Below are 16,706 nucleotides of genomic sequence, written 5' to 3' on the forward strand. Positions count from 1 at the left end.
ACACACATTTGCTGTTCCTTACAGCAGCTGGCAGCCCCGCATTTCAGGGTAGGACAGATTGCCTGCTGCCTAAAACAAGATGTACTTGTTTTTGTAGTTGCTTTTAAATAAATATGTTGGAGGTGAAGCTCAGCAGCTTGTATTTCCATTTTATCTAAGGACAAGCTGGCCAAAAAAAAAAAGGGGGGGGGGGGGGGAGGGTGGCATTCTTAAAAGCTCAGAAATGGCCTCTGCAAGGAGCGGTGTTACCTTGCTCTGGTACTTTGGGCAGGAGGTCCAGAACAGGTGTAGTTGTCCCTTCTTCACTGATGAGCATCTTCCAAACAATCATTAACTCAAACCTGCACACAGCCAGAGGAAAGTTAGATGCTAACCAGGCAACCGGCTTCGTTTCTTCAAAGCAGAAAACGTTCAAGAGCACAAAGTTCACTCACATGATGCAACTCTCACATCTTTGTTTTTGGGAATCAGAAATACTTCCATTTTTGAGCCAAGGAAAACCAATAAATACTGATGAGAGGTTACTCATTTCCAGGTACATACAACTTTTCAACCTCACCACATTTTCTTCCCCCTCCCGCTCTTGTATTTGTCTCATAAATTGTAAGTTTCTGTAGCACAGCGGTAATGGCGCTATGCAGAGCGAAGAGAGATTTCTCTGCAACTCCAGGTCAGCTGTTTTAGATGCAGCATGAAAACAACAGAACAACTTCACAAGCATTTCCGTAACGAGCGTGATGTTCTGGGCTGGGGGTGAGATCCACCCTTGCAGAGGTTTTGGCCTTTTTAGGATCACACACAGCAATAAATGCAGCTGTGCCCAGGAAGCCCAAACAAACAGCAGAGGAAGGGCAAGATGAAATGAATCTCTTTGAACTTGACATATTTTCTGATGCACGGGAGGGAAGATGTGTCTCACATTACTAAACTTGGAATTCAGATCACTTGTTAGGAAATGAGCTTCCAAAACATGCTGTTTTCCTTAAAATGCAGGAGCAGGTACTCAAGGTGGCCTTGCAGCTGGCTTACCTACCAGGACCACACAGAAGCAGCATCTACAGGCATTTCTTATTTTTTTCCCCTCTCTACCTCTGATAGTTTTCAGTGTGCCATGATAACGTTGAACTGTAACAGGCATCACCCCATCTCTGTGTTTAGAGAAGTTACTGCAAAGCAAAGAGTATCTTAATTCTGAAGCAGGACTATTGGAAATCATTACTGTGCTTAAGTCACCCCTCTGTGGTAAGTAAAATCTGTCCCTTTTGCTTAGAAACAACACAAAATCCCTCTTATTGCCTTACCCAGGAAGCTGACGGTTCCTTAGAATGATGTGATCTCCCTCCTGTCCTTCTGGAAGGATTACGATGTTGGGATATTTGGCCTGTAAGTAAACACATTCAAACAGGCATAAATTTGGTGACACGGGAGCAGACAAGAAGCCTTCCAGAGAGATCTGTCCAGCTGCAACATGCTGCTAGCTAATACATTTACATTTTTAACAGTAATCACAAATACCATCAGAATTTTTAACGATTATTCTTCTTTAAGTATGACTTTGGGACATTTAATTCGGTCACCTCAGAGAAAAAGGCAGGCCTGTTCACAAAGGTCTGGGAAGTCCTCGTGCAAGAGGTACAGAAGCATGACAGCATGGGTAGGTTCTGTTAATTTCCTTAGTAATGCATTGTAATACAGCCTCATTTCACAAAAAAAAGATTAAAAGAAATCACAACCTAAACCTTTGTGAGTTAGCTAACTTTGCTTTGACACAATTGATGTTCCTTTAGAGGAACAGGATCAGCATCTCCATGTAGTGCTCTGAAAGCTTAACACAGCAAAGGCAATGAGATCTCAATGTAACTGCTTTTCCAAATATGGTGGGCCAGCAGAAAGTGATAAAACACCAATGACAGCTGCTGAACGTCCATTTCGGTGGGAAACGGGGCTGCTTACAGCTTCTACAGTGTGCTAAGAGTCAGTGAGCAGCCATCCCATCTTTTTGTTACGGCTCTTAATAGTTTTGTCTTCAGTAATATCTTGAATTACCTTGAACGTAACTTTTGCTGCAAGTATTCTTACAGCACATAAGAGAAGCAGACTAGCAGCTACGTGTGCGTTGTTTGGGTGCTATGAAGGAAGAGGAGTTTAGTCAGAGCAAGGGCAGATCCATCTGCATCCAAACACTGAGGAGGAACGCCTGTGACTGCATCCTGCAGGGACATGCTATTGCAAAGGGAAAGAATCCAGACACAGCTTGGTATCCTGGAGACTTCAGCACGCTTACTTGCTTGGACTGCCTCATGTCCTTTATACCAACCTGTGTTCCAAACGCTGCAGTTCATATGAAGTGTGAACAGCCTGCCAGCCTAAGTCATTCTGCAGAGCTCACAGGGCAAGCGTTATGTCTTAGGAAAAGGAGCAGGAGGGCTCATCTCTGAAAGGCACTGGAGAGAATGAGTTTGGTTTTATAGGATTATGCCTCATCTGGCAAACTGAAATTGCTACCAGATGTGACCTTGCTCTGTTTTAGGAATTTATGACAAACTGAAGGGGGTTTGTGCAGAATGCCAGATGACATAAAACACATGGAATTTGCCAATTTAAGTTTTTGAAGTATCCAGTGCTGTATTTAAAATGTGGATAAAGGCCACAGTCTGGAAACAAAGATGTATAAAGGGAAACAAAGTGCGTAGTAGCTATAGCACAAAAACGTGCCTGCTCTCAGGACACGAGCCTAGCAGCACAGTGATATCTCCAGCTTTACTGTTTGTGGAATTGTGCTCCTCTGATGCCAGAAGTTTTTCAGGCCTTCTTTCTCAGTAAAGAATATTGAGGAAGTGGTAGTTTGTGAATGAGTACCTCTGCAGCTGCCATAATCGACCCTTTTACTGCTGGTATTTTATCATATCATCATAAAAACCATAAAATTGTCCTGTCAGACCTTCTAAGGAGTCTGTCTATTTTTACATCCCCTTTAGATACTGAAGTGTCTCCCTGCAGCCTCCCCTTCTCCGTGCTGCACAGCCTCAGCTCTCAGCCTGCCCTCATAGGGAGGTGCTCCATCCCTGGGGTCATTTGTGCCCTCTGGACACTCACTCTCCAACAGGCCCACATCTCTCCTGTGCTGAGGACTCCCATCAGGACACAACACTCCAGGTGGTGTCACAGCACAGAGCAGAGAAACAATTTTATGTTGTACAGAAACCAGAGCACAAAGTACAGTTTTCAGTTGTGTAACAGCTTCCTGGTACGTGGGAAAGGTGAGTTCTGCACACAGGAAGCAGTTATTCTGTGCCTTAATAAATGCAAGAGCTTTGGCAATCAGACTGAACGCTGTGAGAATCTGATCTTGTGTGAAGCTCACAGGATTCAGGATAAGATCCAGCTTCTTAGCAGGAAAGATCATATTTTAGCAATCCACCAAACACGGAAAAAAGCCCAGATAGGAACATCCACTTCTCTTTTTCAGTTGTGTTACATTCTGAACCTGAAGTGACAGCAGGCTTTGGAGCAGTACTTGGCAATATGTCGCCAGGAGCTGTGCAAGGCTGGGTTCCTACGCTGGGATGGCGGCTCAGGATGACAATGGGCAGCAGTGGGAACTTGAACTGCCCAAATGAAGTGAGCAGTGTTTAACACTGAGGGTGTAGGAGGCAGGAAACAGCAACACCATCTACCTTTCAGATGCCACGTTCAAAACATGGTGCCTATATCGCCCAGTTAGTACATGGACACCTGGCACGTAAGTGGAAGCATTAGGCACACAGTGTGAAAGAGCTGCAACAAGTCCTTATGTCACCACAGTTCAGAATACACTTGGTAGGTTCTGAATTATCAGCTGACCTGATTATCAGTTCCCTGCTGAGCCTCTACCACTCTTCCAGGCGTTCCCCTGGGGACAAGAGGCGAGCAGCACAGCAGAATAACCCCATCTGCTCACAGGTCTCCTGGGAATGTCACCCCTACAAACCCCATTCAGCTGGAGATGTCACTCCAAGTACTGCGATACCAGATGGGAAAGATCAGCTACAGCTGCATGAAACAAAGCCTGTCTTCAATCAAGAAGCATCTTTCCCCAGATGACTTTTAAATGCCAGTTCATGATCAAAAAATAAAAGCCCGTGCTATTATTACTTCTGGGCAGAAACGGTTTTCCCAGACCCTTCAGGATTCCAAGCAGGGAATCCTATGGGAACTTTGTGCCTAAAACAGAAACAGCTTCCAATCCTGAAGGCACAGCCATTATGACTGAGCACACCATCTCCCCTCTCTCACAAAAGATGTTGCATGCACACACTCGCACACAGCCAGCAGGGCAAGTAAACTTGTAATCTGTGTTCTTAAAATACTTTAAAAACTGTTGAAAACTGCATTGAAAACTCTTCTAAGAAAACAGTTGCAATATGTTTAGCTTACGAGGCCTGGCTAGGAATGCACTGCAGATCTGGCAGGGCAGCAGCTATCTCAAGGCAGGCAAACTTCCTTCCAGACCATCAACAAAGAAAACGTCCCACTCTGCTCATAGGTGGAACAACACTTCAGGCTGACCACTCACTTCAAATTCTGTAAGAAGAGCTGTATACAAAGACTTGTAAGTAAGTCGTGCTACTGAGCACAGTGATTTAAATTAGAGCAAAGAATGGCAATTGTTTTTGTTTTTTAAAGGAGCTAAATGGTGTGTTTAAGTAAATTTCAGTTAAAACAGAACTACAGAAATGGTTAGAACGTCAGAGGTCAATTTTCATCCCATATTTAGAAAGACTACAGCATACTTTTTGGATAAGCTTAAATACCAATTTGTAGCAATCAGAATATGCAGTAAATTACAGCTATGAAAATGAGTTATTACCACTGCTTGAGAAAAACTTTGGCAAAATCTGTGTTTGAAACAATAAAAATGAAATTGTAGAGTTTTGAAAGAGCCGAAGTCAGGGACCAAAGTACAAAGACTTGGGAGTTGAAAGCAGAACAGACCTTAAAAGTTGTGACACGGTGTTTCATTTTGTGTAATTAAGGGAACTGAAACCAGGAAAAGACAACAACTCTTCCCTTACAACCAAAATACACTGCAAATGAACAGTTTGCAAGTTGCAAATGGATTGGTGAAACTTCACCGCTTGCCATTCCATCTCAGGACAAACACAGTTGCTGCCTAACTAAACATTTTCCTTGAGTAAAACAGCCCTGCTGGGGTCTGTGAGCGACACAGAACCTCCAGCGTGCTCAGAACCAAGGAACAGCTGCACAGAAACGTGCACAGAAGTTCTGTGTCACCATCATGTTATCCACAGCACAGCAACCCGTTTGCCTTCTGTCAGACTAAAGACTAAAGCCAGCCTGAAGCGATGCCATAACATGCATGTTTCCTTCATAGCAGAGGAAAGCGAGGACAGGGTAACCTGGGGGGACGGTCAGAGAACAGCATTATGGATTGCACTGCTGACAGGGAATATCTTTGCAGAAGTTTACCAGGACGTGCTGCTGCACAGACATGTACAGCATGAGAACTGCCCTGTGTCCAGTAGTTTCAGAGCTGTATTTTTCCAGCAGGCCGGAGCTGCAGATCCCTTGGCTAAGGCTCACTGTCCGAGCACACAGCAACCTTGTGAGCTTAGGTCAGCGCTCCAGAGTAGTGCCTAACGCCCTGGGCCTGGGAGGTCTCTCTCAGCAGCAGCCCTAAGCCTGTGTGGCAAAAGCAAACGGACAAGGAAGTTTCTTTGCTTTGTTTTTAGCCTTCAGTTGATTGCAGTTGGCCGCCACTCTATTTCCGTTGCCGTTTATTTTCCTTCTGCCCATTTCCATAACATTATTTTTCATACTTGATTCAACTGTGATTTCTGCAGTCAATGACTCAGTTTGTCACCGTTCTCCTCAAATGAAAAGCAGTTTCCCTTCCAATAATTTTACCATTCCTGTTTAATTTTACACACATTTCTGTGCTGCTGTTCGCCAGAAGTCTGAATAACTGAAGTCAGCTGAATTCTTCTCCTTATTGCCTGCCCCAAGGACCACAGAGGCTGGTACACCTGTAACACAAACTCACTGCTGGTATGCATATATATGCTGGTATGCATATATATATATGTATGCACACATCAGAAAAGCACCCAGACATTGTAACATAGCCACAATGTTTTTGTGCCAGCTGATCTAAGGTTAAAGCAATGCAGTACCTTCTGCAAGGTAGTGTGGTGCACATAACAAGCAGCAGCTGTCAATTAGTCACCATTTATTATACTGTATTTTGACCCCCACCTCCCCCCCACTCCACTGCTGTGGCTAACTCAGTGCTCTTTGATGATTAACTCAATGTGAGGCACAGTACAAAAGGCAGCAGATGCGTCTAAATTAGTAAAAGAGTTAATAAGTCAAAGACATTATAGAGACCAAAAAGGTTGCAAGAAAGGAGCAATGATGCCATACTACAAAGCAGTGCTAAGAACGAGTCTGGGAAGAAAAAAAAATGACCCACAGTTATTCAATAGTCCAAAAGATGCAGACTAGAAGAAAGGCATTTATGGAAGAGAAATAAAGCCATGTTTGTGTCTTCTTCCCGTATAAGGAAAGCAAGTTACGCTATAGATCTTAAATATTTTTCTTTGTGAAAGATGCTACAGGTTCTCTGTAAGCCTTTTGATGCCTTAATGCAAGGATAACACAGCTTGGATCTGACATACCACAGAGATGCTGATTATCGAGAGTAGCCCAACTTGATAATGTAAACTGCACAAGAACGAGCTAGTCCAGACAGCACATTTTAAGCATTACATAAATAAAAGCATCTGAATTTAGTTAGTGTCTTGGCTCTAGAGCTCTGTGAGCTTTTCTCCAAGAACCCTGATGCTTTAAAAAAAAAATAAAAATAAAAAATCATGGGACATAACCCAAAGCATCCAGTTCATCTCAATAAGCACAGCGTTGGGCAGCGACTGCCTTCACAGCTTGACTAAAGAAAGTTTCCAGACAAAGTATTCAGTTTCTGCTTGGTATTTACTGTTGCAGTTCTTTCGTTCTGACTGCAGCAAGGACAAGAGCCTGCCTTCAACTACTGGTAATTGATGAACTCCACTTTTGCTATTAAAAGAACAGTTGCACGTTGGTACAGTAACTGAGTTCTTTAAGATATGCTCTTCTAATGTAAACACATCTGTGATAGGAGGGTTTTTATTTCATTAGCCAATACATACAACATACTCAAGTATATATTACCAGTTGCTCTGTGGCACTACCACTTCCATCCTTCCATCAAGTTGCCTTTGTAATACAGGCTGTGCAGAGAGAAACTAAAAGCAAGAAGGATGGCACACGGAAGATGTTAAATGTTCTAACAAACTTCAGTTATCATTAGTCCTTATTACTGCCAACTGATAGTCCAGTGATAGGAAAGGTATTAGATGTCCTGATGAAGGAGCAAGCAGGATAAAACTCAGAGAAGGGCCTTTTTGAAAGAGCCCTAAGGGCTGTTCACTGCTTTGTGGGCAAACGTTTGTCTCCGCAAGTACGAATGCTTATGTCCCATTTGAAACACCTAAAATACCACTTTTCATTTCTCTGAGAGGGATAGAAAGTGTTTAAGAGGTCAACCTCTCATCACTTACAGTGAACAGAGAGGATCTGGGTCAGTCGGTAGCCAGCTCCTCCATTTCTTAGGGTACCTTATGCACTAGCTGTACTGCCACCTCCTCCGGGCAACAGGATTGAAGGTGAATCTGCATTTCCACAAATACAGATGAGAACTTTTGTGTGATAGGTACTTGAATCAAAACATGATCATTTTTCAGTTCCACCCAGATGATATCCATGTCCACAGCATTCCCTAATGCATGCAGTACAATAGCCCTCATTTGTCTAGCTGTCATAAGGACCAGATCAGTGCTTAAACATACAGATATGTAGGAGTGATCTATTCTCATAACACATCATACACTGAATTCTTTTCTCATATGTCCAAACACGTGCTTTGGACAGCTGGATTTAAAAAAATCCAAACCTCAGTTTACTAAACACATTCTTAGCATAGTCAAGAGTGAAATAGACTTGAGAAGATACAAGCACAGTCAGGAGGAGATTTTTGGTACTCAAAAGCATTTAATATTTTGACAATTACTGTACGTGTAAAGGTATAATGTGGCCAACTCAATAACAGACCAGTTAAAAATGATTAACTCATCAAATTGGAGCTACAAAACACATCACAGAGAAAGAGCCAGAAAGCATAATGAGGAGCTATCATTACATCCGAGCACCGTAACACCATTTACTCAGCAACTCCATAGGACTCCACAGGCTAAACCTCTCAGAGCAAGGATGATTTGAAGTTAAGCATTTTCTATTGTCAACTACAGAAGAATTTTTGGGGCAGCGATGCTAATTCCTTAGCAAACCCACTACAAGAAAGCACTTGCAGTTGCCAGGCAAAACTGTACTTAGAACACACCTTATTTGGTTTTTCAGTGCCAAAGCTGCAGTCAGCAGGAATGCCCTCTGATGTGTGTGTAAATATTTGCACTATTGCTAGGCACTGCTGCAGAACAAAGCTGGTGGTAACACCAGCACGAGCTGCCGCGTAACTCATTCACCATCAGTGCAGCTCTGAGGCAATTCTGTGTGAATATAAACGGCTGGCATTGCAGAAATATTTCAAACAACTGCCAGCAACAATAAATCTTGTTCTTGTAGAAGTCTACGCTGCTCATACTGTCTCTTTGTTCCTGTTCAGTGTGTCTGAGGAAGCACAAGCAGCTTCTGTTCCCTGTGTGCATTCATCCCAAATTCCTTGGCCAGTGTCACGCTGCACACAAGAGTGATGCTGTCAATGCACAGCATGCAGCAGGGCACTGCTTGGAGTCAGCTAATGCATGTCCAGCAATTCTGAAATTTTCTTGAAGTTTCCACAAAAAGTGAGATACATAGAACACATTGGGGCATTGTGGCAGATAGAGGCATTGAATCAGTACGAAAAGTACCAGTTCTTTGATGCAGGGGAACACTTAACTCTATTTATGATTTTTTTCATCCTGTAAGATGAAAGTATAGATGTTGACTTTACAGACTGGAAGGCAGAGAGACAGAAAAAATATTTGAGTTTATTTCAATCCCAGGTTTTCTCTTGGCTGCTCTAGTTCCCACACAGAGGGAGCTCTGCTCATCTTCCCTCGCCGAAATAGGAATAAAATGCAGACAAACCTGCTGAAGATTTTAGCTGATTTAAAATTATTTTTAAATATACAATACTCAGGTTTAGAGGAATCTGTCAGACACAATGGCTTAAGAAATTTTCAGTAAGAACTTTACAGAACAAAAGACAAACAAAAATCCAACATCCTGCACCCCTTCAGAGCTCTCTAACCCTCCGAAGGGATGGTTTAAAGAAATCTTCTGATTTTTAAATGACGGATCTGTTCCAAGAACTGCTGGGCTAAAATATGGCTTGCTTTAATCAAAGCTGGTTAATGCTTATTAATTAAAAATAACCTTAGCACTATTGCAAATTATTTCAAGTTAGCTTTAGAGAACTCAATCTTTTCAAATCCCCTCTTGAAAGGAAAAGGAGCAATGAAAGCATTTCAGCCACCTGGGCAGTTAAACTCACATGGGTTGCCTTCAACCTGTGCTACTACCAGGCTGAAACTACCACAGCACAGCAAACTCCTTTGGCTCCTATGCTCATCATATTTGGATCACCGTGCCTTACTAATATTACAAGTAATAATATACCAAGGCAGGATCACTTTGATCTGCTGGGTGGAATACATTGCTGTGTTTTTCAAAAGTCTTCACAGAAGCTGAGGAAAATAGCAGTTAAGTTAAACAGCCCCACACAAAAATATACTATATGTATTTGACTTGAAACAAACCTAAGTGAGCCAGCCTCCAACATTGTTATGCAATTCATCAGATTTGAAAGAGTAAAAAAAACAATGCTTTTGCATCCCATAATAATCACATCGATCGGAACTCTGATTAGAGAGGCTGTGGCTAGGTTGAATGCATACAGGAAAACCCAAATCTCTCAAGTCAGTCCCAGCTCACAACGTGCATTCAGTAGCAGCAGCCTGATGTCACTTGGGGCCCATAACAGAGGATGCTGCACCAGTGGCACAGCATTCAAGGAAAGAAGTGCAGGTAAAGACAATAAAATAGAACTGCTGATTCATTAGAAGCTTCTTCAGAGCATCTAGGATCTTTCAAGCCGTGGGAGAAGATGTCTTACTTCTTGGTTAGGGTTGAATTAGCTCGTTTCAGCTGGTGGAACAGATAATTCTGTCAGGTTATTTCTGTTTTTCTGTTCCTGTTTTGGAACACAGTTTCATAAGACAAGTATCCTGGGCCACTTAATCCGGGCCTGTCCTTCCTGCCCCCACTTTCCTTCCAGCAGCTACCGACAGCCCCACATCTGCCAGCAGTTGCTTGGGCAGCTGCAGCATATCTGACCAGAAAGGAGAAGGCATGGAAAAAAAGGATTGTTTCCTCATTGTGACTAATGGCCCAGCCACAAAATCAGTAGCAGCAAAACAATCTGCAGACAGTGCATCACAGCACTGAAGCAAGAATGAATAATGTTGCCACCAAAGATTTCATCTCCTGACACTGACTATTTCGGGCAAACAGCTGTTGTAAAGTGAGCAAGCAGGATAAAAGAACAGTTGGAGAGCTGCTGGAGCATTGGAACTGGTTGGAGGCAAGTACTAGTGCGTCAAAAACTGCACAGCTTCTGTACCAAACAGCTTCCTAACCCATGGTGCCAAGAAATAAAGCACCTTGATGAAGAAAGAGCCCGGTATCTATGGGAGTTAAGTGATACATTTTTGGCTAAGACTACAACATAACTTCTGAGGCTCCTGCTATTGCAATAAACAGTATCCCAGTCCTGAAATTGTTGGCTGATGAGGTTGCCATTTTCCAGAAGAAAAAACCACTGGTTTTGAAGCAAAAAGCCCTGAGCTGTGCCAGCACTGACCCAGAGGGTACAGCAAGGCCTGCAGCCCCTGCAGAGGGGATGCACTGCCATAAGTGATCATCTGTTGCAGGGAGAGCATCCCTCAGCTGCAGGTTTCTGCCACCTACCTTATGTCATGAAGACATTTCAGAGACAGATTCAGCAAGGATCTCAAAAATAACTGCTCCAGTCATTTCACCAGTCTTCCAGATAATAAAGGAAAGAGAATGCAAAGAGTGTATGGCAAAGAGGAGGCAGAAATTACAGTAAAACAGGTGAACTGGAAAAGTCTGTCTGAGCTTTGAAAGAGTTCCAACACTAAAGTTCTGCTTCAACGAGGCAAGTTGCTACACAACACAGATGCATTCCTCCACAACAGCACGTTCTGTAGAAATTACAGTTTTGTTTGTTTTTAGCCCAACCTGTTCTGTAAGAGAACACAGGGGGGAACATTGCTGGAGTTCCAGGAAATAGCAGCTCCCAGTCTGCACAAATGGGGCTACGACTGCTGCTCTCATCATAAAGCAAACACAAGTAATTACTTCACAAGGTGCTTTCAGCTTACACTCAATCCTCAATTATGTTTGCTGTGAAATTGCATATGTCAAGAAATTACATAATCATTAAAAATATCAATGCTATATTAAAAAATCAAATAAAAGTTAGCTCTTCACACACACACAAACATATATATATGCTTTTCATTCTTCCCCTCAAACTCTCGCTGGTAGCTCATAACAGAATTACTGTACAAGTAATTTTTGCCATTTTCCGCTAATTAACCCAAACAAATCACTTGGTTCCACTGCTTGTAATGGAGAAAACATGAATCAGCAGGCAATGACAACTACTTCTTAGATTTAAAAGGAAACCGCAAGCAAACTGCATTATTTTCCTCGGTGTTTTCTCTTTCCAGCTGCCAATAAACCCTCCATTTTAACTACAAAGCTCCAAAATACTTGTCTCCTCAGTTTACCTCTCCTTCCTGAGACAGTCACGCAGTGGTGAGGCATCCTGTTATTATTTTCTGGTTAATATTCAACCCAACAGATGTGAAAATGCCTCAGGCAACAAGCAAGCAGTGTAAGAAACCAGCGGCAGGAACCCTGCTGTCTGCCCATCAGGTGAAAGCTCATGGCATGTTTATCTGTAATATCCACGTATATTTGATATTATTTCACTTTGATGCAAGATGGCAATAATTTAGAAAAGAAGCTTATTAAGGAAATGTGTTACCTGTCAGAGAAACGTCCAGTGTTCTATATCAACACTTTCCTTGCCATTCTACCTATACTAGGCAAGAGTAACCTAGCCTGATCAAGTAAATGGAAAGTAAATCATTGCAAGCAAATAGGGAAAGGTCATTCTAATAACTACATATTCACAATTTTAGTGAATCCTAAAAATCTATTTACAGTATTTATACACAGATAAAATCTTTCTAATATTCTATATTTGAAAGATAGACTTCTGTATCTTCATTTTAGTTCAGTCTTTACCTAAATGGCATAGAAGAAGCGTTGTCTCTTTGGTTCTGGGAAAGGTATGCATGGGATTGTAAAAAGGGCTGCACTGAAGAAGCAATAGCAGGATGTGAATGAAAGCCCCATAGGCTTATGTCTGTCTGCCAGAAATTTAACAACTGTTTCAGTTGCTGTGACCTTTCAAATCCTATTTTGGATCCTTCTGAATTCTCCATTCCCAGCTTCCAGTAGAAAAGAAGGCCAACTATTTTATGAAAGAAATAAACAGAAGAGAATCTCTTAAACTCCAAGTATTACTGAGGACCCAGAACTGAAAAGAGGACTTCAAATATATCAGAATGATACTGACAATATCATGGGCTCTCCCAGAACAAAAACATCTTGCAACATCTGAAAATATTAGGGAAATGTATTTCATATAGAAGTCAGAGATGTCATTGTATGAACTACGGCAAGAACAAGAGAAAACATTTGCCTTTTGTGCTTAAAGATGTGATCACCTTTGGAAAAAAAAAAAAAGAGAAACCTCAAATATATTGATAAGCACCAATACTGAATACTGGTGCATGAAAAAGCCAACACCCAAAGGAAGATCCTGGTGCTATTTTAACCATGCAGAAGACACACTTGACTGCAAAGCTGAATGTTTTGGAAAACTACAAGTCTGCAAATGAAAACTGCTGAAACATCACTATTCAGCATGAAAGGAGATGCCAGAATCCAAACCTGAAAAATAACATTATATTATTTGAAACACAGGAATATAGTTAATATTTATGTTTACTACAACATTCAGTGTTTTACAGTCATATTAGTAAAGCTTGGTGGACACTTTGCATCAAAACTCCACCGGGAATAGGCTTCAGATTACGAAATATTGACAGCCCCACTGCATTTACTCACAGATCACAGTTAAAGGCAATGGGTAAAACACATCAGCCTCAATCTTCAGTTGGCTGCTTCTCTTAAAGGCTATTAGTACCTACTGTATCTTCCTCCACTACCAAAACACTTGCCAGAAAGCAGGCAAACAAAGCTGCATAAATGCAACCAGACCTACAAAATACTCTGTAACAGACAAAAGCAGTCATTACAGTACAACCCATACGTAGGCAAATCCTCAAGCCAGAAGTGAGGTACAGCCTGTGCTCCTTATCAGCAGCAAAAACATCTTTGCCAGATAGAAACAACTCGTAAACCTTTCCTCTATCTTCTGTCACGCTGCCATTTTGAAGTGAGAAAAACTTTTCTCAAACTAAAAGCAGTGCTACAGTACTGAACGTGAACCCAACCAAAAGGCACTGAGCTGTGGCAAGAGGAAGTTAGTATTGTACCTCTTCTATGCACTTCAGTGAAGAACTGGAATTGGGATGCAGTTGCAAGTGAATTGCAATTTCTTTTATGCAAAAAAAAAAATGCTACACGCATCTCATATTGCACATGTAGGTTTATTCTCACCTAAATGCATTCTGTAATGAAGTTAGTATTTTTAAACATGTAAGAACAATCTGTTTTTAGTTTCCTCTAATGTTTCCCAGCGACATTTTTTCCTTCTCTGATGCTTTTTTCCTTAACAATATTGGTTACCACTGATTACAAAAAGGAATGCAGTAACTGCTATAGGTTTTAGAAATTTAGTGTACTGCCAATCCCAGATTCCCCTCCTCATGTTTTGTGCTGACTTTAGCAGTTACCAATTTGTTTTCTCCCACTGCTATTCTTTCCAATTATAAAATCATGTGTTTTATTTTATAAAAAAAACCTAAACCAACACGTTGGTTAAGCCCAAAGTTTAGGATTCCATCTTTGTCTATGATCATAAAGCCCCAACTGCAAAGATCCATCACGACAACCAAGAGCAAAACAACTTCAAGAACTCATTGTGTTCTTTTACTGAAAGCTTTAAAAAGAAAAAGCTGCAATGATTTTCAGTGCTGCCTCCTTTCCTTCAGATTCTTGAACAAAGCAGCAATAGCGTTACATGCATGTGGATGTGCTACGTGACACACAGGGCTAACATCTAAAGCAGTGCTTTTGGGATCAATTCAACAACGGGGCCTACTTCAACAGAACCCTTCTCTAAATAGTGCAGTACAACAGGAGGCATCACGAAACATCTGTTAGTAACTGCAAGAGAGAAAACTACCAAGCACTAAGCCGTTACTTTCACTTGCCAGTCCAGTTTGAAGATGCAAGATCAATAAGTATACAGGTGTTGTAAAGTACTGCACGATCCATAAGCATACTCAGAAGTTAGGCTGGTAAGATTAGCACACTGGAAAGGATAATCAGAGATTAAATGAAAAGTGCTCACCAGTGTTGTAGGCACCCAAGAAGCTCCACAAGGAGCAATCTCCAGAGAGAGACCCTGCCTCAGGGGCAGTCAGCCCCTAAATGGCTGTAGGAGAGGTGCAGCCTGGCTCCACCCCTTCCGATCACACAGGTGAATTGCCTTCACCTGTGCTCCCAAGGCTGACCCAGTGCTCACCTCACGTGGTCAATCAGAGGTTGAGGCCGTGATTCAACAGTGCCCATGCAGAAGAACAGAGTGGAAGGCAATAATACCACGACAGTCTTAATGATCTTGATTAAACACCTAAAGCTTGGCCAGTGACACAGAGGAGATCTCCTCACTGCCCTGGCTAGCACAGCTTACTAAGAATACTCAGCAGGTCTTATCCAAGACACGTCACTTAACCTACTGCAGGTAACAGATACCGCTGGCACAGTCATCACAACTTGAAGCACACTGCTCAGGAGATTAATATACGGCCAGTAGTGGCTGATGGATGCCTTCTGTAAAAGCACTGAAATCTAGAAAGTTTAAAAACGGTATGGATGTAAAAAGAAACATGGAACATCCCAACAACTTCATCCTACCAACTTCAGGAGAAAAAATGGAGCTGAAGTGACGGATGGTCCCTCCAACAGCATGATCTACACCTTAGCAAGGAAGAAAAATCCACCCACTGTGTAACTTTAGGTGTTCTTAAGAAAAAAAACTTACTTCTTTCTGATATTGGATAAGTCATGCAGAAGATGTGGACTTTCCAAAATTTCTTATTATATTTCTTAAAATCAGTTTACAACTGTAGAACAAAGAAAAAAATTAAACTTGATGTTTTGCTGGAAACATTACATCATTCATTTAATAATGTTCAACAGAACATCAATATATAGAATAAGATATACTGCTACCTAAACATAATCAATCATCTCAGGACAGACTATAAAATTCTATCAGATAATTCTGAAATAACTTCAGAAAAAAAAATGGAGACTCATGTTACAAATAACATTGTGAAGTTCTTTTGGGAAGGTTTCCAGATTTAATTTTAGTAGGAACTGAAAAAAAAAAGAAGAGAAAAGAAAGAAGAAAATTAAAACACCGTGCGTGTACTCCATATGCAAAGTTACAAAACCCCAAATGCTCACAGCACATAACAACATGGCCCCATCACTGGGGGCTTTTTGGCACAAATTACAGAAAGAGCGTAACAACTTCAGAAATGAGAAAGCTGCAGTGCTTTCCGCTCGCACAGTTTCTGTCTTTATGGTCACAATTTCCTCTGTGTTTACTCTAACCCCAGAAACAACAAAGCTTGTACTGCATGCCTGCTGTATACATTGTCTGCCTGGTTTTAACTTGGCAACCCCTCACCAGCCAGAGTCAGCACTGTGAGCAATCCTGATGGAGACCTAGTCAAGGAGAGCTCAGAGCCAGCTGAACTCAGACAGCCAATGATGCCGGCATGCAGACATGCCAGCCTCTTCTTTAATCTTGTTTAGAATACACGGAATAAGAGAAGAGTTACATACATCAGGAAAACATATCCATTCGAAGCAGACCTTAATTTTTTTTTTTTTTTTGAGAAGCTTCTTTTAATGTTGTTTCCAATGACATTTCATAACCAAGAATGCTATATCCCCTTCTGAACCACTTCCAAATTCCTTGGGGTTTGCTAACTATTAATAGAAAAAAGATGCTGGTTCAGTCTGGAGGAAAGGCAGCTCAGGGAAATCCTAAGAGCAGCCTTGCTGTATCTAGGAGAACACAAAGCACAGCTCGTCAACGAGGTGAACATCAGAAGTGTGAGAGACAAACTCACTGAGGGCAATGGGACATGGCAGCCAAGAGAAGCTGGGTAAACTCTGTGAATGCCTTTTGAGACCAGCTGGACAAAACCTGGTCTGATCTCCTGAGGTCACCTCAGACATGAATTGCTCCATAATTTTATGATTTCTACCACATCCAGATGTACACTTCTACAGTAAGTTAAGAA

The 16,706-nt window shown here is 41.7% G+C and overlaps 1 protein-coding gene across 2 annotated transcripts in view; it reads right to left on the reverse strand.

Annotated features, from left to right (window-relative positions):
* Window positions 1-16,706, reverse strand: part of CENPP (centromere protein P) — a 116,941-nt gene that overhangs the window by 391 nt on the left and 99,844 nt on the right. For both annotated transcript variants that reach the window (XM_052679248.1, XM_052679249.1), the window contains exons 7-8: window positions 1,302-1,381; window positions 250-341 (exon numbers count right to left, since the gene is read on the reverse strand). In XM_052679248.1, coding sequence (XP_052535208.1) covers window positions 250-341; window positions 1,302-1,381 — 172 coding nt within the window. The remainder of the gene's footprint in view (window positions 1-249; window positions 342-1,301; window positions 1,382-16,706) is intronic.

Source organism: Tympanuchus pallidicinctus, unplaced genomic scaffold, assembly GCF_026119805.1.
Source record: "Tympanuchus pallidicinctus isolate F22 unplaced genomic scaffold, pur_lepc_1.0 scaffold17, whole genome shotgun sequence".
Classification (NCBI taxonomy): Eukaryota; Metazoa; Chordata; class Aves; order Galliformes; family Phasianidae; genus Tympanuchus; species Tympanuchus pallidicinctus.